This window comes from Rhamphochromis sp. 'chilingali' (genome assembly GCF_963969265.1).
Source record: "Rhamphochromis sp. 'chilingali' genome assembly, chromosome: 9".
NCBI lineage: Eukaryota > Metazoa > Chordata > Actinopteri > Cichliformes > Cichlidae > Rhamphochromis > Rhamphochromis sp. 'chilingali'.
Window position 1 is genome coordinate 28451132 of NC_137936.1, and position 25600 is coordinate 28476731.

Below are 25600 nucleotides of genomic sequence, written 5' to 3' on the forward strand. Positions count from 1 at the left end.
CTTGATGTGGTGTGGGGTGTTCCCCACGAGAGGTCCAAGGATGGTAGCAAGGTGTTTTGCAATGTTGTAAGTGGCTGAGTTTATGCTACTGACTATGGGTCTGAGTGGGACCCCTTCCTTGTGGATTTTAGGAAGTCCATAAATGCAGGGTATGGCATCCCCTGGATAAAGGCAGTGATATGTGAGGCGGTCAATGATTTTGTCCTTTTCAAAGTCTTGAAGGCAAGCTATAACTTTTTTTTTTCTCCAAGCACGACATCCCAGTTTACTTCAGACCCAACAACACACTCAGACAAAAACTGGTTCACCCGAAAGACAAAACTCCAAAACACAGACTTAACAATGGATCATCGGGGCGTCCTTTTGTCCCACTTTGGGGGGAAACTCCCACTGGGTTTAAATCTGGGACTCTCCGCCATTTGACCTTAGAACTGAAGAAGCTTCTCGGATGAGAGGTGAAACGTCTTCAAGCAACTTAAAGAAGTCCAGATGCTTTTCTTTGCAAGCTCCTTTGACTACGATGACCTGGATGACTGAGAACCTTCACAGAATCTAGGTAAGGAAATGGATTATTCTTGCATGGTCAAAAGCTGTGGTTCTATAGAGCATGCTTTCAGAATTCTTGTGGAATTGCAGAAGGCAGTTACACTAAAGGCCTGCGGAGCATATGAAGGACATGTACATAGTGATGTGCATAGGTTTTAGATGCCAGGCAGTCAGTAACTGCAAGAGATTCCAACCAAGTTTTTATCCAAATCAAGTATTAAAAACAGACCTTATATTATTATGTTAGTTTTTCCACTTACTTTTGAGCCCGTGAAACATCTTGATTGTCTGATTTCAAATCAGCTGTGGTAGTGTACAGAGGCAAAATTACAAAAAAGTGTTTTATTGTCCAAATATTCATGAACTTAAATGTATGTGACAAAAATGAGGCTAGATGGTCCAAGTACTACATAGAGAAAATCATGTCAGTACTTCACAAACACCCAAGGCACTAAAAGTACACCTTGAGTTTTTACTTATCACTTAATTGTACACATTCCCCAGTCAAAGTGTGGATTATGTGTGGGTGCTTCAATTAACCAGGATTTAACCACCATTTAAGAAACCAAAAATAGTCTAGGTATTTTTGTGCATTTTTGCATCAACTTGTAAACTAAGCGACCGAAAATCAGCTGGTTGTAACCCTAACCTGCATGAGTGAGGGGGAAAAATCTAATCACAAGCTGAGTGATCTGTATTTCATCTGCATGTGGATAACTCAAACAATCTTTCCATAAGTTGGGTCTGCATGTATGTATTTGTGAAAGGGCTTTGTGGCTACAGACACATGCTTTCCATTAGCATGAAAACATTAAATTGTATTTATGGTGGTGATAATCTCCCCAAGTCAGACTGATTTACTCAGCTTGCATTTAAAAAAGGGAAAGCAGCAGCATAGCCCCTATTTAGGCCTTAATGTATTTCCTCTGCTGTAAAATTGAAAGTGGCTGCATAGCTAGTGTTTTATGATGCAGTGCAACGCAAATGTAAACTGGAAGGAAACTTCTATGGTTGAAGTCCAGCAGCATGCATCTGTCTTGCATCTGTATTACAACAGACAAAAACAACTGTGGTTGAACTTCCCTGTCAAAGGTCCATTTCTCATTATTTTTCCATCAGTGCCGCAGTACTTTACATAATTATAAAACCAAAGTGGTTTGCTGACCCCATCTATAACTCGTTTGCTCGCTTTCGGAATGAAACATTTTTTTCTACTCCATGATGTTGACAAGAGACATGTTCTGGACTGGGCCCACTGTCAATTAATAGAGACCATGTGTGACATTTATAAAGGGACTTTTGAGGCGACACGGGGATATTATCCAGATCATTTTATATCAGGATGTGAGCTCATTTACTGGTCTGGCACAACAAGAGAATTTGGCTAATTGTGATGCAAGTAAGACGTCAAAAAGACCACAAACGTCCTGTCAGCCGCTGTCAAATGAAAAACAAAATCATTATATGGCTAATCGTTAGTTTCAGTTTGGTATTATTACACCTCTCAGATTAGATAATTATATTTGTTAAAATGGAAAGTATGGCTTGTTTATGCGATGTTCTTTTAGCAGCCTCATCGTGAAATTTCACACATGCCGATCATGTTTCTTACTTTACACATGTTTTGAAGTAATGTGTGATTTTACCTTCAACCAAACACACTTGAGAATATACTTCTGTAGGCTTTTATAAGTATTCAATTGTCAGACTTTCAGTTTGTTTTTTCTCTCATTTTTTGAGGATAAAAGGAAAATTCTAGCTGTGATGCGTTGGATTGTATACCATCCTCACTCAGAGGGAGTTATTTTAGATTTCAATTTCAAACGCTGCTACTTTGGTCTGTACAGTACAGAACTCAGTGTGCCCTCTCATCCCATAACATATGGATCTGGGTAAAGTTGCAGTGTAACCCAACACAGACAGTGAGCTAAAGTGCTTTTTTCCAAGTACCACATGTATTAAGTTACTGCACATTGAACAGTGCAGAGGTAGCCTCGGGGCAGCTAAACCCTGGACAACAGGTACTTTTTAAGGAGTAAGTTTGCTCCACAGTGTCTCATTCTCTCACTTTCATTTCTTAGATGTCTTTAACCCCCGAACTCTTCCACGGCATGCATTTTTAATTTCTCTTTGATATATGGGCTGATTGGGGCCTGATAAATGTAAAAACAAAGAATTAGCAGATTTTTATTTTTTTTTTAACCTAATTTTAGTTTCTAAGAAAAATGAGAGCCACATATGAGGATATTCATTTAAAATTTCGATAGAACAGTTGCAGTATAATGTCCTCGTAAGTGGATATCAGGCCCTTGTAGAGCAAAATTGAGTATTTTGGTCTAAGTAACCCAAAATATGATGTCCACATATGTGGATGCCAGGTCCTAGGAGGTTAAAGCATTTTTAAAGGCAGAAAGTGAAGAAAGCAAGTAATGAAACTTTCACGCATTCTTTCAGACTGCCCTTCAGTCTGTGGGCAGAGATGAAAAAAGTGTGTTCTTAGGTGGTTTCCAAACATTTTCATGAGGTTTTGTGTTAGTGTGACTGATTCAATTTGGCAGGATTCAACCAATTTCAATGTACTTTTCTAACATCTTTATAAGATTATTGAGATTTGGACATCTAGTGAGCTGCACAGGTGGTCCTTGTATACAGTGAATGTATCAAAGATGCCCCAATGTTCCGCTTCAGTACTAATTTTGCAACTAGCAGGCATCTTTTGTCCTTAAGGATCTACAGCAGTTTCCTGCACGACATCCTCCGCGATGTGCCTGAAAGTTAAAGCTACCTACACACGCAATTGTTCTCACTGTACCTGATGTTCAACTTTTACTCAAGCTTTTTTTTTAGCTTTCGGTGTACTTTTGACAGTAGCTGTATTTCCCTATTTTTGCTATAGGGTAGGGGATTTGTATATGGAAGCTGTGGATTAGGCGACAGAGTGTTTTTTTTTACTTTTCAGTATAGCTGTTTAAGATATGGTTTAAGAATCAGAATCAGAAAGGGGTTTATTGCCAAATGTTGAGCAGGTTTACAACATTAGGAAATTGCTGCGGTGCTTCAGTGCAAACATAGTGTCATAAATAGCACTTAAATAGACATGAAAAAATAAAAGTAGGGATAAGAATTAAAAGTGCTACGTAGAAAGATATGTGCATGAGATATACATGAGATATATACATGAGAATAAGAATTAAGAGTGCTACGTTGAAAGATATATACATGAGTGCAGATGGTGATCAGTGCCAAACATGGAATGATGCAGTGAACACAGCGTAGGGTCATGTGTTAGTGGTGGGAACAGTCATATGGTTATTGTTCATGTGTCCAACAGCAGAGGGGAAGAAACTGTTCTTATGGCGAGAGGTTCTGGTGCGAATGGACCGGAGCCTCCTGCCTGAGGGGAGCAGGTCAAACAGACTGTGTCCAGGGTGAGAAGGGTCAGCTGAGATCCGAGCTGCACGCCGCAGTGTCCTGGAGGTGTACAGGTCCTGCAGAGATGGGAGTCTGCAGCCAATCACCTTCTCAGCAGAGCGCACAACACGCTGCAGTCTCTGTTTGTCCCTGATAGTGGCTCCAGCGTACCACACGGTGATGGAGGAGGTGAGGATGGACTCGATGATTGCAGTGTAGAACTGCATCATCGTCCGTGTTGGCAGGTTGAATTTCTTCAGCTGCCTCAGGAAGTACATCCTCTGCTGGGCTTTCTTGATGACGGAGGTGATGGTGGGCTCCCACTTCAGGTCCTGGGTGATGGTGGTACCCAGGAAGCGGAATGAGTCCACAGAGGTGATGGGGGTGTCAGTCAGGATGATGGGGGGGAGTGGGGCTGTGTGCTTCCTGAAGTCCACAATAATCTCCACTGTCTTCTGGGCATTCAGCACCAGGTTGTTGTGGCTGCACCAGGACACCAGACGTTCAACCTCCCTCCTGTAGGCAGACTCATCCCCGTCCGAGATGAGTCCAATAACGGTGGTGTCATCTGCAAACTTGATTAGCTTGACAGACTGGTGGGTGGAGGTGCAGCAGTTGGTGTACAGGGAGAAGAGCAGAGATGAAAGAACACAGCCCTGAGGGGAGCCGGTGCTGATGGTCCGGGAGTCCGAGACATTCTTTCCCAGCCTCACATGCTGCTTCCTGTCCGTCAGGAAGTCAGTGATCCACCGGCAGATGGGATCAGGCACATTCATCTGGGAAAGCTTGTCTCGGAGATGGTCTGGAAGGATGGTGTTGAAGGCAGAGCTGAAGTCCACAAACAGGATCCTGGCGTAGGTTCCTGGGGAGTCCAGATGCTGCAGGATGAAGTGTAGGGCCATGTTGATGGCGTCGTCTACAGACCTGTTGGCTCTATATGCAAACTGCAGGGGGTCCAGGAGGGGGGCCGTGAGGGTCCTGAGATGGGAGAGAACTAGGCGCTCAAATGACTTCATGACCACAGATGTCAGAGCCACGGGTCTGTAGTCATTTAGTCCAGTGATCCTAGGTTTCTTGGGGACAGGGATTATGGTGGAGGACTTGAAGCAGGCAGGCACATGACATGCCTGCAGTGAGGAGTTGAAAATGCCAGAAAACACTGGGGCCAGCTCGTTTGCACAGTGTCTGAGGGTGGCAGGAGACACGCCGTCTGGGCCGGGAGCTTTCCGAGCATTCAGGTTCTTAAACTGCTTCCTCACATCTGCTTCATGAATATGAAGAGTTGTGGTCGGAGGAGGTGGTGTGAAATCCTCTTTTGTGTGGGGTGAGGAGGGGGGTGTTGTAGGTGAACAGTTTGAAGGTGGTGATGGCTCTATGGAGGGGGGAGAGGTGGGGGAATTAGTGTCCAAAGTGCCTTTATTGTTGGGGCCGTTGGAGGTGTGAAGGCTGCCTGATGGCTCGTCAAAACGGCAGTAGAAGTCGTTAAGGGTGTTGGCTAAGAGCAAGTCATCAGTGGAGTGGGGGGTTTTAGGCTTGTAGTTTGTGATATTCCTAAAACCTTTCCACACAGAGGCCGAGTCATTCTCTGAGATCTGCTGCTGCATCTTCTCAGAGTGCTGATGTTTAGCAATGTCCACTTCTTTAGTGAACCTGTACTTGGCCTCTCTGTAGCAGTCCCTGTCTCCGCTTCTGAACGCCTTTCTCTTTTCCAGCCACAGCTTTTTGAGTTTAGGAGTAAACCAGGGTTTGTCATTGTTATAACTCACCCTGGTGCGTGATGGCACAATGCTGTCCTCACAGAAGTGGATATAGGAGGTGACAGTGTCCGTAAACTCGTCCAAGCTGTTAGAAGCAGCCTTCAATGTGTCCCAGTCTGTGGTCTCCAAACACGTGCGAAGCTCCTCCACAGCCTCGTTGCTCCACAGTTTTTTAGTCCTCACGACAGGTTTGGAGAGCTTCAGCCTCTGTCTGTACGCGGGGATTAGGTGGATCATGACGTGGTCAGAAAGTCCGAGTGAAGCGCGGGGTCATGGACCCCGAGATTGGTTCTGTGATTCATGATGGATGGATGGATGGATGGATGGATGTTCCTACTTGCACCACCCATTACCGTCTCATTTTGAGTTTATTCCTTTGTTTGCCGTGACTGCATTTGATTGGACCATGTTGACGTTCCACATACCACTTGTAGACTGAACTAACATTGGATAGTTATCCAACCCTCCATCTGGTGAGGAATTTAAAACTAAAGCATTCCTTTTCACAATCATACAAAGTCATGCAGTAATACTGTCACCACTGGAATCTTCCTAACAGAATGGACACTCACCAGTCTCAGTGAAGCTCCAGTCAAAAATGTTCCTCATAGATATTTTCGACCATAATTCAAGCATGGAAACGTCTATTTTTTAAGTAACTTGTGTCATTGCTCAGCTGTACCACTTGTACGTGTTAGTTGGTTTCACTATTCTGAGGATGTGTGCACACCCAAAAGGGCTGCATGCTGATTTGTCATCCATTATGCTGATGTATGTGCTTCTTTTTTCTTTCACAACATGTGGCTCTGATTATAACCGAGTTGTGCAAGGAGTCAGTATAGGCTCAAGAGCATAAAACCATAAAATTTGATCTTTTTTATCCTTGTTTAGTAAATGAGAGCCATTTGAGATATGGCCACATCTCACTGGGATATTATCTGGATTTAAATGGCCACTACACATTTTCTCTTACAGACCCGAAGTAAACAAAGTCATTGTGCCTCACTCACACATGAGTGTTCATACCAAAATGGGAGAATAGATTGTCATCACTTCACAAAACTAAAATTCTAAAATGAACTGACATGTTGTTCTTGTGTTCCACATTGATGGTAAACATCTTGTGAATAACATCGCTTCGTTTTAGTGGTTTGGCTAAAAAAGAATCTGAGCTCGGCGCTGCCACTTTCATCAAAATTAGGTTGTTTGATTAATGACCCAGGGCCCAACACGGGAAGTTTAGACCAACTACAGTCATTTCAAGGCTACACATTCCAATAAATAAATGACAAAACATTTTTTATCTAACCTTTTAAAAATCTGTAATTACAAAAAAAGAAGAAGAAGAATTAAGTATACTTTATTTTACACTAATGCAGGAAAACAATATCCATCAGTCTGTGTTCTGATGATATCATCACTAATAAATCCAATCTGGTATTTTTCATAGAAAAGTCTGTCAATTTGGGAAAACAATCAAGAAACTGTGCCCAAAAACTGTAGTGTAAAAATTCCCACATGAAGCGGAGACATTCAGAAGTTTTGGCTTGGTGTGTTCAGGTCAACAGTTTACTGGCGACACATGTAAGAGTTTGATGTCTGTTTTCATTGTTTAACATAAAAGTGGAGAAATTCTCCAAAAGAGTTTGTGATGTGGTCGCATTTTTTAATGTCATGGTTTTAGTGCAAAGATGGAATTCAGTAGAATAATCACCAGGGCAACATTTGTATTTCTGTGTCTGCACACTAACTGTGAATGTGAACGTTTATGTTTGCGTGTGTGTTTGTAGTCTTCCTGTGGTCAGATTGTTATGGGATGAGCAGGGGAGTTTTCCAGCACTATGCTTGATTCAGTTAAGATGGCTGGGAGATATTCCACTCTCATGACATACCAGCTTCCAACACATGTGGTTCGCTGTCTCCATTTTTTCTTTTGTGCGTGTGTGTGTGTGTGTGTGTGTGTGTGTGTGTGTGTGTGTGTGTGTGTGTGTGTGTGTGTGTGTGTGTGTGTGTGTGTGTGAGAGAGAGTGTGTGAGAGAGAGAGAGAAAAGAAACACCTAGAGCAGGAGAAAAAGGGTGAACGCTGTTGCATATAAAGATTTTTTTTTTACTTGCAGGCAGAAACAGGTCTTCTCCAACTCACATATGTGGTCAAGGTGTGTGTGGCTGAGGGTTCTGCGCTTACAGGAATCGGGTTATGATGCACACATCACAGGTTGCAGCTGATTCTGTACTTTACATTGCAACAAACAAGATAGCTTAAAACTAAGCAACCACTAAAATAATAGATCAAAAGTTCTGAGATACTCACACAGAAAGCACTTTGACTCAGCTCTGCGTGCTAAAAGCCCGGGGGGAGAGAAAACGAAGTGCAATTTTTGTTTGTAATATTGGAAGAATAAATAATCCACAGTAATTACAGTCAAAGGTAAACACTTCACAGCAACAGAGATGATGTCCAAGCTCTGCAGAAGCAGAGGAATAGTAATGGAGTGGTGCATTATCTGGGTACTTTCATACATAGTCTGGATAAATGTGGCGAGTAGTGATTTTTCTCGCAGAGCTACAACCAAAAGGTCTTTCTTTAAGTGTGGAAGCACAGTGAGAAGATAAGAAGTGGGGTCCAGGAAAATGATAGTTATGATAGATAGTCCTGTTGTGTAATCATCTATGGCTATAAGTTTACTCAGTGTAGAGTTGATGCACACCCTTATCCATAACATAAAACTATCCCAGATCCAAAAAGTAAATATGTTTTTCAGACTTTACTATAGTGCTCATAGTTTGAGTTATTTTCTTCCATGAATTACATCGTTTCCTTGTTACCCAGAAACGGATGTAGAGGCAGACTCAAAATCGCATCAGTGAGCTAACAATGTATAGTAAACATGAACAAATTGCTGTTGTACTGATAACAACGCCACACGGTTCAGCTAGTAGCACAAGGATTTCATCATTTGTGCCACCACGCTGAAAGCACTCTGCAGTTCGTTCATTCGTGACCTTGCAGCTGTAGCACTGGTAGCTGACGCCTTCCACCATCTGAAGCAACGACATGATGTAACCTCACAGCAGTTCCTGATAGGCAGAGTGGAACGTGAAATTTGAAGTTATTATATCTTGACGTATTAACTTGAAATTTCGAGTTATGGGTGGAAAAAAATAAAAACGTTTCAGCAGCAGAAACAAGCTCGCATGCAAACTATTCCAAGTCAGCTGATTCAGTCAATGTAGCCGTTAACCTCCTATCTTACCAAGATTTATAGAATCTGTAGTTATTAAAAGAAAAGTAAGTCTGGATTGTGAACTTACACCATTATCACTCACACAAATTCAAATGTAACGCGTGCATGTTCATATGCACGTTTTAATAGTCACCACAGGGTTTCAGTTTTAAGAATTAGTGTGTATAATGTAGACACACAGATAGTACAGAGGCATTTTGGGACAACCTGCCCTTATTCTCAATCATCAACACAGCTTCCAAAATAAAACACTTTGTGACAGCACTAATGAAGGACAGATTAAAAAAATGAAGAGATGTCAGGGGGGGGGAAAGGAGAGAAGAAGTGCATGGAGAGGGGAAAGAGGAATTGAGTTTTAAGAAGAATATAAGGAGAAGAGACAGTGTGGATTTAAAAAGTCCAATCTGTGAGGATACGCTCTTATTACTAATGAGGGGCAGATGACAGCAGTGGGGGGTGAAAGTATTGAACACAGTATTAAACGTTCTTTTCATCACTTTAGCTGTTGACGTGACAGAAATATAACTAAATATCAGTAAAAACAAAGTGTGAGCGTCAATATGTAACTAACCTACGAAGATGAATTGGTTTCACTGCCACTGCCTCAAAAACACCACACACACAGCTGACTTAGAGACCGCCAGTCTGAGATATCTGGATTGGTTTGTGGGAAGAAAGTAGAAACTCCAGGATTGCCCCAAAAATGCAAGGGATGTTCTGCTGAACAAGGCAGTTACAACACCACCGTGCCGCTGTGGAGCTGCGCAAAGGCAACCAGCAGTTTGAATTGATGGATGTGATTTTGTGTGCATGACACAGTGAAAGCACCATCTGTATTTTCTTCATCTGTGCAATGTGCGCGGCGCACGTCCAAATGTTTTGGATGGAATGAGATGGAGCGAAAACAAAAGGAACGACGGCCAAAAGAAAAGAAAGGAATTGTAATTCTATTTTAATTGTTTGTGTTTTTTCTGAGCATCAGTTTTCGAGTTCACTTTAGCCTTTTTCAACCCAGCGTGAAACCCAACTTACCAATGAAGTAATAAGAAGAGAAAAGAAAAACCTTTCAAATTTAAAAACAAGTCCTTACCAAGCCTTACGAAATACATTTATTAACCCACCAAAATACTTTTCTTTTGCATTAATTCTACTAAAAATCAATTCTTAATAATTGGAAATTCTACCAGCTATTTGACATGCCAGATTTATTAAGGAGCAAACAGCATTGCGTCAAAAACAGTTGCTTAGAAGTGAGTGACAAACAGCCCGTTTGTTTCACTGACTTTTAAGGAATACTTTTATTATAACATAAAATTATAAACAGGTTTGTATGTTATATGGCTGACACTCAGTTTTCATGTCACTGCTTAATTTTAGTTTTGCATCCTTGTAATGGCGTCTTTTCGTGGTCGGTCTGTCTTTATAAATGTTGAGCTCAAGAGGTTAAATAAAGTGAATGAATTAAAAATGTCTCTTTGATTCAGGGTTTATACTGAGTAGTGCAGAATAATTACATTGCACATAAAAAAAGAACGTTTTAACACTGTTATATGCAGTCCCATAGAAATCCAACTGAAGCCTTAATGCTTTTATTGCTTCTATTGTAGTCTTAGTTTCCTGTTCTTAGCTTGTGGCAGCCTGTATGTTCCTCCATTTCAAGGCTCCACATGTTGTGTGTTCAGACACATTCTTCTACATAACTTGGTTTCAATAAGCGGTTTTTTGAGTTACTGTTGCCTTCTTATCAGCTTGAAGCAGTCTGGCCATTCTCCTCAACGAGGCAGACTGGATATCCTTTCAGATCGTTCTCTGTAAAGATGTTTGTGCGGGAAAATCCCAGCAGGTCAGCAACCCATCCGTCACCAAAAACAAGCCATGTTCTAAGTCACTTAAATCTATTTTCTTCCTCATTCTGATGATCAGTTCGAGCAGGTCTTCTTGACCATGTGGCTCATTAGAGATTGGCTAGTGAGCACATATTAATAGATATGAAATGGATTACTTGTTAAGTTAGAGATATATTTTTTATTTTTGGCAGGTGGGGCAGAAAGATTCTTTATAAACGCTGGTGTGACCACGAGAGTATGTTTCTTGGGGTTTGCTTCCTTTCTTCTTTTACTGCCTCTCTGCATGCAGTTGTTTTTACTCTGATGTCCAACCAAGCTCTAAATCAACATCAGTGCTATATATTACAGAAAATGATTCCACCTTTAAGCTTATGCCAGAGATACTGAAGCTCCCCTCTCCTTTCCTGAACATTAAAACCACATTTTCTATCTAAGCTAAACTTTACCTTAACAGCATGAGACAGCTATATGAGATCTATGGTTAAGTTTTAAACTAATATGTCATGATGTATTTTGAAATACCAAAACATTTGTTCATTGTGTTCAGACCCACTGAAGTTTCATTTAAAGTCCTCGGGTCTTTAAAATAAATGACATTACATATGATGCATGTGTGTCCACAGCAGATAATGCATCAGATCAGTGCTGAAGAGCATTAAAAGCTTTCTCCTGTCTCTGTAAACATACGGCCCATTATCAAAGCAGCTAAACATCACTGAGAACATTTTACTGAAACCTGCCTGATGTGGACCGTCAGCCAACAGAACCTCAGAGCATCAGGTCACAGAATACAGTAATTGTCCAAGACCAGAACATTTTACACACACATTAAGTAAATTATTAACAAAGCTGGAAGGGTTAGCCAGTGGAGACCAACTGGGAAGATGAATCAAGCTGTTTAGGTTTAAGACAGCCTGATGGGTTTCTAAGGTAGAAGACAAACTACTGTCTGATGAGTCACACTGCAACATAAAAGTGTTCTTTTTTACTGTAGTGATTTCCAAACCGATTGTGTTTAAGGACACCTCAAAAAGCCTTTTTTTAATTTTCACTTTAAACCAAACACAATGGATGGAAAGATGGAAAACAGTTCTGAAACATTTAGGAGTGCAAAAAGTTATTAGATGTAAAAGCTTTTAGGTTCTGCTCTTTTTCCAATCACCAAGCTCAGATTTCTTCAAGTTTTATTTCTTCTATTGCAGTATTATTTAGACACTTTTCACTAAAACAATGCTGACGTTTAGTAAGTGTCTTATAATGGAATTATTAACCTTTCGATTCAGGAGTTGCAAAAACTGTTATTGGTTACTTTAGTGTGTTTTAAGATAAAAACATGATGACAACATTTTCATCTAAATAAGGCATCAAAATTAGCTTGATATAGATTTAAAAGTATTCTCTTCACCTTCAACACAGACTATGACTGAATAACTGGATTTATTTATAAATGTCTAAATTATGATGAACAGGAGAAAAAAAAATCCTTCCATTTACTTTAGCTGTCTAGTGTGTTATTCACTAAATATACTCATAAATATGTATATACACATGCATATATGTTATTAAATAAAGTTTTTCTTTTAATTATGATAAAAAAATATGCATGTAGACAACTAATCTGAAATGCAGATGTGCCATGTGTGATATTTAATGTTTCATGTTGACTTGTTTTATATTTTTTTATCTGTCAGAAAGAAGACAGAATAAAAAAGGAGGACTTGGAAAGAAGAAGGAACGAAAACGGCTACGACTGCACACCAGCGACAGCGTTGGCAACTCAACAGAACAACCACAGGGGAGCAAAGACATCATGGAGATCCCTGAGGGGGAGACAGACACGATGTAACATGGAACATATATGAAAATATGTCATAAATCCGTATCGTTTCCAAGCGGTCAGAAGCATAAATCAAGACTGAACTAAAAGTTCCTAAGAGGTCGTGCTTTTCACTAGTGTATTAAAACTGTCTAAAGTAGCAGCTTGGTGCGAGGAAAACTCTCCCTTCACCAGGTAAAGCAACCATTAACCTGCCTCCTTGGACTGAAATCCTCCCAAAAAAAAAAAAAAAAAAAAAAAAAAATTGCTAATTTCAAGCTTCCCATGCAGGAGCAACATATGAACCATCTGTTACGTTCCCCTGAGGGGTCTAGGCGGGGAGGGGGAAGTAACAAAAGTGACCGGGTCAGAAAAAGGAGTCAGGGAGGCAAAACAGTTAAATAAAACAGTTTTATTGAAGTAATTCAACTAAAAGAGACGGACAAGCCGTTATCACCATAAAAGAAACAAACAAAAACTCAGGCGTCGGTCAGTAAGGCAAAAAGTCAAAAGGAAAACACAGCTCACCAGCTGGAAACACCACAAAAACACTCAGCTCACTAGCTGTAAACCACACAAATGGCACTCTGGCCCAGAGCTCACCTTTCCCTGGGCTTAAATCTCCTTGATTACTGACGAGAGTCAGCTGCACAAAAGGGAAAGGTGGCACCTCAGGCAGAAGAGGTAGTGTGACACGCCCACACAGGCGCCTTCAGGAGGAGGCCCTGCTAGGGCCGTAACACCCCCTCCCATAAATACAAACCCGTGGTTTGTCAAATGATTATGATAACCAAAACAACTAATCAAGTCCGTAACCATCGCATCAACAAATCGCAGGCTTTCCACCTACCAAACCCCATAGCAACGGTTAGGCATTTCCTGCGGAAGCTGCCAACCCCATCTCAGTGGGTTCACAACATTGACCGAGAGTGGCCCCAGACCCTCGAAACAGTGTCCCATGTGATAGCCAGGGCTTTGGACCATCACATGTGGAGAACACAGCAGGCAGTCAGAAGACCTTACTGCAACAGTTTTCAGACGATTGCTCAGGTCACGGGTACAGGCATGTTTGTTAGTCAGGGGTGCAGGTCTGAGTGGTGGTGTTATACATGATCTGTCCACCTGCAGGTCATGTTGAGGAACGGGGACATTGTCAACCAGCAGCAGCTCAGGGTTAGGTGACCTCTCACACTGACTACATGACACGATTGAGCAATTATGCTCCAAGTGTAGCCTTTTACTAGGCCTGGCAACCTTGTCGGTTTGAGAACCACGACTAGCTTTTCTCAAAGCAGGCACTTGTTGCTTTGAGTCGGCTTTCCGTTTGAGTTTCAATTTTGAACAGTCAGCAATGAGGTGTCCAGGGTTGTGGCAGAAGAAACAAAGCTTTGTTTTGGGTCTCGAAACCACAACTTTTTCAGCCTTGTTGCTGGCTCCCTCCTAGCTCTCCAAGATGTGTTACCGTGAGAAGGGATGTCACATTCCACCGCGTTTGTTTTATGAGTTAGGGTAAACCCATCCGCCAGTATGGCAGCCTGCTGTAGAGTGGAAACCCTTTGCTCACTTAAATAACAAGAAATAGACTCAGGAACAGAGTTTTTGAAATCCTCCACAAGCATGAGCTCACGTAACGACCCCAAACTGTTAACCTGGCTTGCAGAGCACCACCTACCAAAAAGCTTTGCCTTCTCCCGAGCAAAGTCAAGGTAGGACTGATCCTGTGCCAACTCCAAACCTCGAAAGTTCTGCCTATAGGCCTCAGGCACAAGTTCATAGGCTTGGAGGACGGCACTTTTAATCTTTTCATAAACTAGGCTGTCCTGCCTAGACAGACCAGAGCAAGCTTCCTGAGCCTTAGCTGTGAATTTACACAGCAACATCACCCCCCACACATCTTCAGGCCACTGTAATGCAGTTGCTATGCTTTCAAACACACTGAAGAAGCTCTCAACACTGGATTCACAGAAAACGGGAACCAGGTGGATGTTATTGCTTACAAACGAGCTTCTAGACACCTGTGCACTGATGGCTTCATCAGCCATTTTGGGGGCCGGAGAAGGGTTAGAAAACACCCTAATTAGGACACTACCACACCTGTCTGCCAACTCACACAGACTACCCAAAAATTAACCGATTAATGGAAAACTACACAACTTACCTCTTGCAGTATACACTAAACAAACACAACTTACCCAGTTCCTAAGCACAACAAACTTTACCTATCTTCTGGAGCGTGCCGGGCTCGAGGCAACTTGAAAGGCGAAACTTCAGCGACTGGAGCCCTGAATTGCCTACCCCCAACAGGGAACTAATCCCCGCCCAGGATTACTCCGAAAATAAAAAAGGCAAAACAACAAAAGAGTGCCCGAAGGAAGAACTTAAAACAAAGCTCAGCTGGACACTCACCTAACTAAACTGGGAAGTTGAATCTCCAAAGGTAAAAAACAGCCAGATAATCAAAAACCAATTCCAACTCAAAACTCCCTTTTCAACGATCCCGGACGAGCCCCCACTTGTTACGTTCCCCTGAGGGGTCTAGGCGGGGAGGGGGAAGTAACAAAAGTGACCGGGTCAGAAAAAGGAGTCAGGGAGGCAAAACAGTTAAATAAAACAGTTTTATTGAAGTAATTCAACTAAAAGAGACGGACAAGCCGTTATCACCATAAAAGAAACAAACAAAAACTCAGGCGTCGGTCAGTAAGGCAAAAAGTCAAAAGGAAAACGCAGCTCACTAGCTGACAACCACAAAACACAGCTCACCAGCTGGAAACACCACAAAAACACTCAGCTCACTAGCTGTAAACCACACAAATGGCACTCTGGCCCAGAGCTCACCTTTCCCTGGGCTTAAATCTCCTTGATTACTGACGAGAGTCAGCTGCACAAAAGGGAAAGGTGGCACCTCAGGCAGAAGAGGTAGTGTGACACGTCCACACAGGCGCCTTCAGGAGGAGGCCCTGCTAGGGCCGTAACACCATCTCTCAATCAGATTTTCAAATAATTATCTTTTAGTGATTTTATAGCCACAGATTGTTTCACAGCTACATTTTCTCTGGTCATTTCATCAGTTTAGCAGAAATTTCAAGTTACAGTTATATAATTAATATTGAGTGCAGATTTAATTTTAGAGGTTGAAGTAAAATACCATAGGAATTACAGATGACCTATTTTATGTAGGTTTAAGTTTCATGTACAGTTTTGACTTTTCTTCAGTATTTATTAATAAATTAAGGGGCTTAAAAATAAACCACACCCTACCCCAAACAACCCCCCCAACATAACTCAGAAGCTTAAAGTCCTGGTCGTGCATAGAAAGGAGCAGTGGCTGGTGAGCAAAGGATTATTAAATAGTAAAGACAAACAGCATCCAGCTAAGTAAAGAACAGGAGGTGGGCATATCATCATCCAAGCACAAAGAGAAGATTACATGAGAGAAATAACCAGAAACTACCCATCAGCCCCAAGAAGAGACAGACGACAAAAGCCAGAGCAGCTCTAGTACAGACAGACTGGACAGAAACTTGGATCAAATTGGACTGCAAAAATATTCAGTTCAATTTTATTTATATGAAATTTGTGAAGAAAAGAGCACGTCAAAAGCTTGGAATGGCTCATAAGTGTACCTGCAATATAATGTGCAAAAGGTGTGCTTTTGCTTCCCGTGGTCATCAGTATTTACTGAACTCTGATGTGTGTAGAGCAGTACTTTCTACTCATATTTAGCCAAATGCAGCAGAAGCAACCCAGACGTTTCTGAAGCTCACAAAGTAAAAACTGAAGACAGATGTTATAAAAGCAAAAAGCATGACATAAATATCAGGCTTTTTAAAAAAGTGATGGGCATTATTTCCAGAGTTTAGGCTAACATTGCCTACAAATTATTTACTTTACTTGCATTTGAGCTCCTGAAGACTGTGTATAAAGTGTCTGTTATTCATTATCATGATAAAACTAATATAACTGTAACTTGAATCAGTTTAAGAAAATAGCTACGATAACCACAACAAAGCTGTCAGTATCCAACAGAAAATAATGTTAGCAAGAGCACAAATTGTTCTTTGCTTCTTTTTCTTCTGCAGTTTCTAAAGTTGCTATTCCAGTGAACCTAAAAATGATAAGACTTGCTTTATTTATCTCAGCAGTTGGGAAATTACTGTCACAGCAGCCTGAACATGAAAACCAATATAACTCTATAAAATTAAAAAAGCTTTAGAAGTCCCACATATTCAAGCTTGTTACTACAGAGTTTAACCTCACACTATGAATTTTATTTAGTTATATGCCAGCTTCTTTCTTTTATTTTCCCCTGGCTTGTCTGATATGCACAAGTATACCTTGGTATGCATAGTTGGTGTAGCAAGATTGAATATGTGGGTATTTCTTGTTTTTTTTTCTTTTTTCTCCAGAGCTGATAAATGGCTTTGTCTTTTAACAGCTTGCTTGCATGTATTTATCAATATTTCAAGGACAAAGTGGTATTTTTTTTTTTATCCACAGCACGAGTGTACATTTCAATAAATGTTTATTTTGATGCGGCATCCATTGTGCAGTTTTAAATGGAGTTGATCTGTTTGAGTGAGATCTTTTGTCCACTCAAAGTATCTAATAGAAATCTTCATGTTATATTGTTCACCTTTAACAGACTGAAGTCTCTTTGTCTACAGGAACAGTTCTCCGGACTTCTTGAAGGACATTCAGAGCTCTTCTCTGGATGTTGGCCACCTTTTTCCTTCCATTCTCTGTTGAGATGATCAAAAAGTGCTTAAATAATGTTAAGGTCCAGGCTTTGGGGAGGCCAAACCATGACTGATAGTGTTCCATTATCTGTTCTGCTGTGTGATTGAGACTGAAATATGAAACTGTTGCCTTCCAGATGGTACTGCATGTTGGATCAGACAGTACTTTTCTGTGACAATAACTCTATCAATCTTGACAAGATCCCAAACACTCCTGGCTGCCATGCAACCCAAACCATGACAAAGCCTCCACCGTGTTTTAAAGATGGCACTCACTTTTATAACTCTCTCCTGATGTCCTTCATAAAAGTTGAACTAAAAGTTTCCAATTTGGACTCCTCACTCCATAAGACCTGTTGCCACTGATTTTCAGTCCAGTTCTAGTGTAACCTCAGCCTTTTCTTCCTGCTTTTTCCTTAAGTGTTGCTTCTCAGCAGCCAATTTTCCACTTAGACCATGAAGGGCCAGATAAATCTTTCAGGTCCTGTGTCAGGTCATTTTTCCAGAATATGACATCCAGATAGTGTTCATCTGCTGTAAATATTTTTAAGGGTTTTTACTAATACCCAAAGTCACAATGTCAAAATGTTGTTTTCCTGATTACATATTTGTTCCTATATCAGTCTAAGTACTTCTCACTATTGAATCCTTTAGATATGACTTAAGTGGAAGGTCTTCCTTTACACAACACCAGCAGCAAACATATTTTCACATTGCTGCTAACTAATACAACAGCATTACAAGGCCAATGCATCTTTCCGAGTACACAATGTGCAGAAAGCTGAGCAAGAACAGTCTATAAACTAAAAAAGAAAAGCAAAAACACCAGAATTACATAAGGATATCAGCTAAAATATCCATGTTTAGTTAGTTAATTACTCTCCACGGACAACAGAAAGTTGAAAGTCATCTTTTATTGCACAATAAAAGATCACACATACCATGTTTTGACTCATGAGATTGGTCCACATGGGAATACAGAGTTATACTTACAAAGAAAAAAAAAAGAAGAAAAAAAAAGATAAAACCCCACCACATAACTTATTTATTAATGACCGGGTTTCTGACTTCAGGATCAGCCAGTGAATCACAGCCTGGTGAATTACGTTGCACTTGGTTCAGCAGTGCTTGGAGAGGGCCTGCGAACAGTCAAATATTCAACTTGCCCCGGGTTCTGGAGGGCAGTTTCACAGACATGAACTGGACAAAGGTGGTGACGTTTTTAGATCCAGTCTAAAGATTTATTTTACAGTTGCCTTTCACCATTTGTCATCATTATACCTAAACTGCAGTTATGCTATTTTTAAATCTCATGGTCGCTTCAAACTTTAAATGACACTTTCCCTTCGGTAAGATGGTGCAACGAGCTAAAAGCAAATTCAAGAAAAGCATGGCTGTTAATTCAAAGATAAATTACGATCAGGTGTTCCTGTCACTTTCGACATAAACCCATGTTGACGACTTCTGGTAGTACGAGTGTATATCAAAAGGTAACAGCTTTTCCACCACATTAATGTCTGAAGTTGACAAAGGAGAAGAAAATAATTGCCGGGGCAATAATTCACGTTTTGTCTTCTGCCAAGAAAACATTTTAGTGTCTGTGAAATTTGATTGCAATGAACTGGAAAAAACACATATGGAGACTGATATTTTTCAGCTTTTGTAATGACTGGCTTGACAAATAAAATAAGTTCTAATGTTTTTATTTTTATGGATTGTTTTCAGGGGTTCTTTAACTTCTGAGGCTGCGTATCAGGTGTGCTCTTCTAATAAGCCACATAGGAGGCCTGAACTATGGAAATGAATAAGACTCATCATTCCCTAATGTAACCTCGAACACTGTCAAATAACACAAAGACTTCATAACCTGTTAGTTTGAGCCTATCAGGATGGAGAAAGAAACAAATATATAACATCCTTAACCAGATTTAGTGCGATATATTTGCATGATGTTGTAGATATTTTCAGAGTTCTAACTTTGCAGTTTGAACTTTAAATGCATGATTAACACGTCATGAATCTGACAGACTCTTCAGGTACTTTACTTGTTTGAACTGCAGATTCCCTACAATGTCAGCTTCAAAACCTGCTAGTTTTCAGTCATCTTCTCGTTCTAGAGGAAAAAATAAAAACAGGTTTTTGAAAAAGTATGCTACTGTACTGCAGCTTTAGAAAGGATCCTGCATCTGCAGACTGTACCAAAGGGTGGCTCACGCTGGATTACCGTGGGGACTATGAAAAGAAAATAAAGAGGAGTCAAAGGAGCTTGCCAAGAAAAGCGTCTGGACTTCTTTAAGTTACTTGAAGACGTTTCACCTCTCATCCGAGAAGCTTCTTCAGTTCTAAGGTCAAATGGTGGAGAGTCCCAGATATAAACCTAGTGGGAGTAATTGAACATCCCTCTGTGGGGGGATACTCCCACTAGGTTTATATCTGGGACTCTCCACCATTTGACCTTAGAACTGAAGAAGCTTCTCGGATGAGAGGTGAAACGTCTTCAAGTAACTTAAAGAAGTCCAGACGCTTTTCTTGGCAAGCTCCTTCGACTACGATGACCTGGATGACTGAGAACCTTCACAGACAAAATAAAGAGGAGGTATTCTAAGAACTCTTAACCATTTAATTTTGATGTAATTACATCTAAAAAAAAAAAAAAGGAAGAAGAAGACAAATTAAAAAACAGGGCATGTGACATTACCAGATACTTTAAATTCCACGTGAACCAAAATGCTTTTGTCTTTGAGAAAACTTAACAAAACCAGCCACTGGTCAGTCAACAACGTAAAGACGAGAACTGTACAATAAATACATTTTTTTATGATAAGAGATAAACGTTTACATTTTTGAGGTGACTGTTTTGAAGAACATTTAAGTTAACCAACGAGAACTTCAATGAAAAGAAAAACACTGTTAAAGAAGGCATGGTGTGACACGAAGAGACAATACAGAGCCATCGCCAGTCGACTTGATTAACCCCCCCGCCCCCGAGCTGTGGTTACATACTGCACCTGCAAGTTTGTTTCACAAGTTTTTGCACAAGAATAAGCCATTAACAGCAAATGATGTGCACACATGACCTCTGGAACGCAACGCTTGCCCGTTCCTTTGAGATAAATCATCTGTGGTGCAAAGCGACTGGCTTCCCCTTCTGATTTGCTCTTTCGGGAATCTCGAATAACACACGACAACAATCAAATACTTAGGCTGCATACATACTGTGTGCGCATTATCATCCTAGATGTGCTGGATACCAGACACAAGGCCCCGTGAAGGAAGAGAATTCTAAAAGATTAAGTAGCATTCCTCAAAGGGAAATTCTGATATTTCCCAGCTTGTGTCTTATTCCTCTAATTATCAGCAGATTTCTTGTGGAGATTTGAGAAGCTAAACACTGCTAAGAATGTAACAGGTCAGGGTACGAAGCATGAATAATTACAGCTCTGAGTGCAAAGAAAAAAGCTTTAAAAACGACTGCAGCAGTGAACTGCAGAGCAGCTAGGGTGCAGCGCTCATCTCCATTAACTTTACAGCTTTAGTCAATAAAAGTGTGCACGGTATTTACCCTACAAGTTTAACTTTGGGATTCTGAAAGTTGCAGACGCTAACCCTAACTCTTCAATAAGACTCTGAAATTTAGATCCAGACTGAGTAATCCCAGAATTTCCCTTTAAAGAACAGCATGGCATCATCTAATGATAAAATCCAACACTTAGATTTTCAAATGTTAACCACTTTCCAAAAGATAATCGCCACACTGGAAACGTGAAGTCAAGATAGCGTGCAAGTGAGGCTCACAAAAAGAGAAATGAAAGCAATTTTAGAGGCACTGGTAAGCAAACAGTCACTTTTTGTTAACTCTCCATTTGTGCTTTGAGGGATGATTGATTGACCTTTAGGGATAAATGTAGCGATTTGAGCAGTGGTACCTTCCGTTACTATTGGCTTCTGAAGATAATGCACATCACCAATGCCGTGTACGCATAAAAACAAAAAGGAAAGACAAACAATAACATGACCTAATAAGGAGATGTAATTGAACATCTATACAAAAAAATACTCGCTAAATAAGGCATTTTACTTTGAATAATACATAATGAAACTAACAGAAAAAGAATGTCATATTTGGTGAAAGTTTGGCAAAGCAAAAGAAAAGTATAATAAATTATATGTAGCCACAAACTTGTGACAAGGCAACAACTATGTTTGTTTTTTTTTCCCCAACAAGAAATGTGACCTGTAAGGACGAAACAGAGTAGAAACTGCTCCACCACAAAATGTGTGCGCATGCATGCACACATACACACTTTCTCCCATTACAGCACACTCTCGCATACACACACACGCACGCACGCTCACACTCACGCACACACACACACACACACACACACACACACAATGGAAAGTAAAAGACCACACGGAAACAGGTTAACATTCACAAAAAGACATTGTGCAAAAATAATGTTTTCATATATGAAAACAAAAAGAAGTGAAGTTATACGTTACATCAGAAACATCTGACATTTACCCCCAAAATACACACCCTGTCGTGAAAAGACTGAATAAAACCAGCAACTTGCATCCTTTTAATGTACAGTACAGTCTGTTTGATACAGAAAAAAAAACTGGGACTAAGCTCTATGCAAAAATCCTCTGCGCATATGTCAAGTATTCTTCCCCCTAATGGAGGAACAAAGTAAAGACAATGAAGAAATCAATGGTGCGCTTAAAACAAAAAAACAAAATCAGCAATATACAGCGATAGATTTACATATTTAGAAACTCTTAGTATGAACTGCTATTAAAATTAATGTGACGGGGGAAAGCCAGAGTGATTCATACTACTACCATATCCCTCCTCTCCCTATTTTATCTGTTCTTCATTCTTTAAAAAAAAAAAAAACTAACAAAAAGAAAAACAAAAAAAACAAAAACCAGACTGTTCCCTTTCCCTGGACAGATGATCGACACAGCACAGGTAATCTCTTTCTGAACACACTAAGGAGAAAAACAGGAAAAGGACAGTGGGGGGGATGACCGACTGATGCTACAGGTCATGATTGTAATCATTATGCAGCATCATTTTGCACTGTTCCTGATGAGATGCTGGTTACCTGATTTGTTGTAAGTAAATGCAATTTAGGACTTGATGAACCCCAAGGGACCAAAAAAAAAAAAAAAAAAAAAAAAAAAAAAAAAAAAAAGAGCACCTTCTTTTCCTCTACTCTCCCACAGCCCTCCTCCCCACTCCTGTGTTTGCAAGACAGGATATCACATCTACCTCCTACTGCCCCCTGGTGGCCAGGATGAGCTTAGGGTTGATGTTCCTGCCCTTTCATGTTTTCTGATTAGAGCTAACCACTTGAGGGGAAGGGAGGGAGGTGGGGGTCTCCCAAAGTGACTTTGTGGCTGAGTTAAAAAATAAAATTACATGAGCTAATAAAAGTAATAAAACAAATGAATCTCATGATTGTTCCTTGCCTTTATAAAGAAAAGCAAATGAGAAAGCATATGCCTAAGCCTCTCTTGATAGCTGTTCGGAATTTCTGCTGTACTGCTGTTGTGGGAATCTGGATTCATAATCTAGTGTTCACGTTCGATTTATCTTTGTGATCTACTTTATGGAGGAGTTACTGCAGCAGCAACACAATATTAAGAATCATGATAACATTATAATTAAAATAAAATATGCATCTAAAGCATGGAGAACTTGCAGAATATCTTAAAGTTAGGATTTAACATTCGTGACTGGGATGGACTAACCTGGCTCGTATTTTGTGATCTTCTAGTTAACATTATTCTCACAATTTTGTTAACTTTATTAGGTATAAAACTAGTAGAGACAAATTAATTTCTTCTAATTTGGCAGCCTTTTTAAATGCACTAAACATACTTTTATTCAATAACGCCCACAATCATATCAACGTGATTTAGATACATTTCAAAAGGGCTACTCTCTAAAATCTTTGTGGGTCTGTTGTGTTTCTGCAGCAGACACTGGCTCTTGCATATTTAGATACTTAGGTTGTTTTTTCTGTTACTATCAACTAGGAAAAGGTGTTTTAGTGTCATATCTGAATGACTGTTCTCCTTTTAGATTAATCTAGTCGGCATGAACATTGAACATTGCACAAATTTCCCTAGATTTAGTGGAGTGTGTCAAAACACAAGATTTAATCGCTCCCCCGCATGAGCTTTTCAGAATTTCCAAACTGTGGTGAGAAAAATAACTTCGGAAAAACCACTTCTGGCAGCTGTGCCCCACCTTCCCAGTCATCCTTGTGTCCATACAAACCAGGCGAAAACCAAAGCTGCCTGTCCACCTTGGCTCACCTTGAGCCTAAAACGGTATCAATACTACGGTCAGAGTTGCTCTTGGTCAGGCCAGGTTGCATTCGGTGTGTGTTGGGTGTGTTCCTGTTGAGAAGTATCCCTCCCGACTCAGTCTCAATGGAGAATGAAGGAGAACACTACAGAGAGGATCATTTTTTACACTAGTTTTCTTTGTATACAATGAATGAGTGGAGAGGGTGGGTGGGGTCTTGGTATATAAACATGACCGAGCTGAATATAATCGTCATCATTATTAGTCATCATCATAATAAAAGTCTTTACATGGACATTGACTGACAGACACGGCACAAATTTTACACTGTTGCTCAGCTGAGAAAGGAGAGCAACAAAGGAGACAGGAGGAGAGAGCAGGAAGTGGGCTGTCCTTCAGGCCTCTGCAGTTCCTCTCCTCTATGCATCCTCTTGTTCCACTTGTCTCTGCTCCTCAGTGTCCTGCTTCTCCTCCTCCTCCTTTGCCTCCTCCGATCTTTTCTCATTGTCTTCTGTTGCTCCCTCAGTGTGGTCATTGGAGTCCGGTTCCTGGGGCTCTGAAGACCCACCCTCTGCATTCCCCTGCCCAGTCTGGAGCTCGTCAGCTGGAGTTGGGTCTGGGTCTGAAGCTGAGGTAGAGGGGATGGAGGGAGATGAAGAGGTGCCTGGGTGGGAGGTACCACCAGCCTTATCTGTACTTTCTCTCTCCTCTCCATCTCCAGTTGCTGCCTTCTCCCTCTCCTCTTCTCGCTCGCCTTCTTCTCTTCCTCTCTTCTTTCTCCTCTTGGGGCTGCCTGGAGAGCTATCAACTGCACCAGGGGGCATGGCTGGAAGTGCCATGATGCCACCATGTGGCAAGAACATGTGTGGGTAAAGCAAACCGTGGGACATGCCCGGGATTAGGAAAGGGTTGAAGGTAAGATGGCTGCCAGTGCCAGCTCCAAGATGTGCAGAGCTGAGGTGGGCCCTGGTGGTGGAGGTAATGATGGCTGCTGCTTCTGCCGCTACTGGTCGTTTGTTAGCCTCTGCAGCGCCTTTCTCCTCCCGCGTCCTGTCCTTTTCGCCACCAGCAGCAGGGGCGCTGCCCTCTCTTTCTGCAGGCGTTGTCGAAGAAGGGCTGGCCGCCTCAGTTGCAGACGGTGCAGTTGTCGTGGTGACCTTCACAGCAGACGCTGAAGAAGAGGAGGAAGTCGAGGAGGAGGAGGAGCTGGGATGAGGAGAAGGTGGCGGTGGCGTGTGTGCCATCATGGTGCCAACGCTGAACAATGCATGCTGTGGGATTGCAGCCCCATGGGGGTGCGGGATTCCATGCAGCATCATGGGTAACATACTCAGACCATTCTTGGCATCTTCGGCAGACCCCCCAGCTCCTCCCGCTGAGACAGCTGCAGGGAAACCATGCGGGAATCCAGCTGCCATAATCCCAGAGATGGGAATTCCAGGGATACCACTGCGGAGATTTTGCATGGCCACCATGGAGTCCATGCTGCCAATCAAACCACCATTCATGAAGAGAGGAGGACCGAGACCCGGTGAGGAAGAGTCCGAGACGGACAGGAGAGGTTTAGGCATTTCGCTGCGAGGTCGACGTCCACGGCGGCGGGAACTTGGGTCCTTGTTGACGGGTTCTGTGAGGATCCGAGAGAACTTCCCTTCAGGAAGGAAACCCTGCAAGAGGAGGCCATGAGACAACACATTAGTGCACAAGAACAACTGGAACTGACAAAGTATCGCAGGTAGAAGAACAGCCATAGGAAAATTCAAAAGGACAATTAAAAGCATCATTTTTTTTTAGTCTTTCACTGGTCTGACACTCCTGTGAGAGTAGAGATGACGCTACATCTCTTTCCAAATCTACTTGCTTGCATACTTGCATTTTTAGTATGGCACCAATTGGTTGTTTTAGCATGAAAACTATACA

General features: G+C 41.3%; 2 protein-coding genes across 4 annotated transcripts in view; one reads left to right on the forward strand and one right to left on the reverse strand.

The window, feature by feature from the left end:
* Nucleotides 1-13150, forward strand: part of rspo4 (R-spondin 4) — a 32168-nt gene extending 19018 nt beyond the window's left edge. Inside the window, exon 5 of the mRNA XM_080891916.1 lies at nucleotides 12498-13150. Coding sequence (XP_080748042.1) covers nucleotides 12498-12652 — 155 coding nt within the window. The 3' untranslated portion in view covers nucleotides 12653-13150. The remainder of the gene's footprint in view (nucleotides 1-12497) is intronic.
* Nucleotides 13151-19964: 6814 nt separating this feature from the next.
* chd6 (chromodomain helicase DNA binding protein 6) overlaps nucleotides 19965-25600 on the reverse strand; it is a 99241-nt gene continuing 93605 nt past the window's right edge. For all 3 annotated transcript variants that reach the window (XM_080891462.1, XM_080891463.1, XM_080891461.1), the window contains exon 45: nucleotides 19965-25347. In XM_080891462.1, coding sequence (XP_080747588.1) covers nucleotides 24100-25347 — 1248 coding nt within the window. In that variant the 3' untranslated portion in view covers nucleotides 19965-24099. The remainder of the gene's footprint in view (nucleotides 25348-25600) is intronic.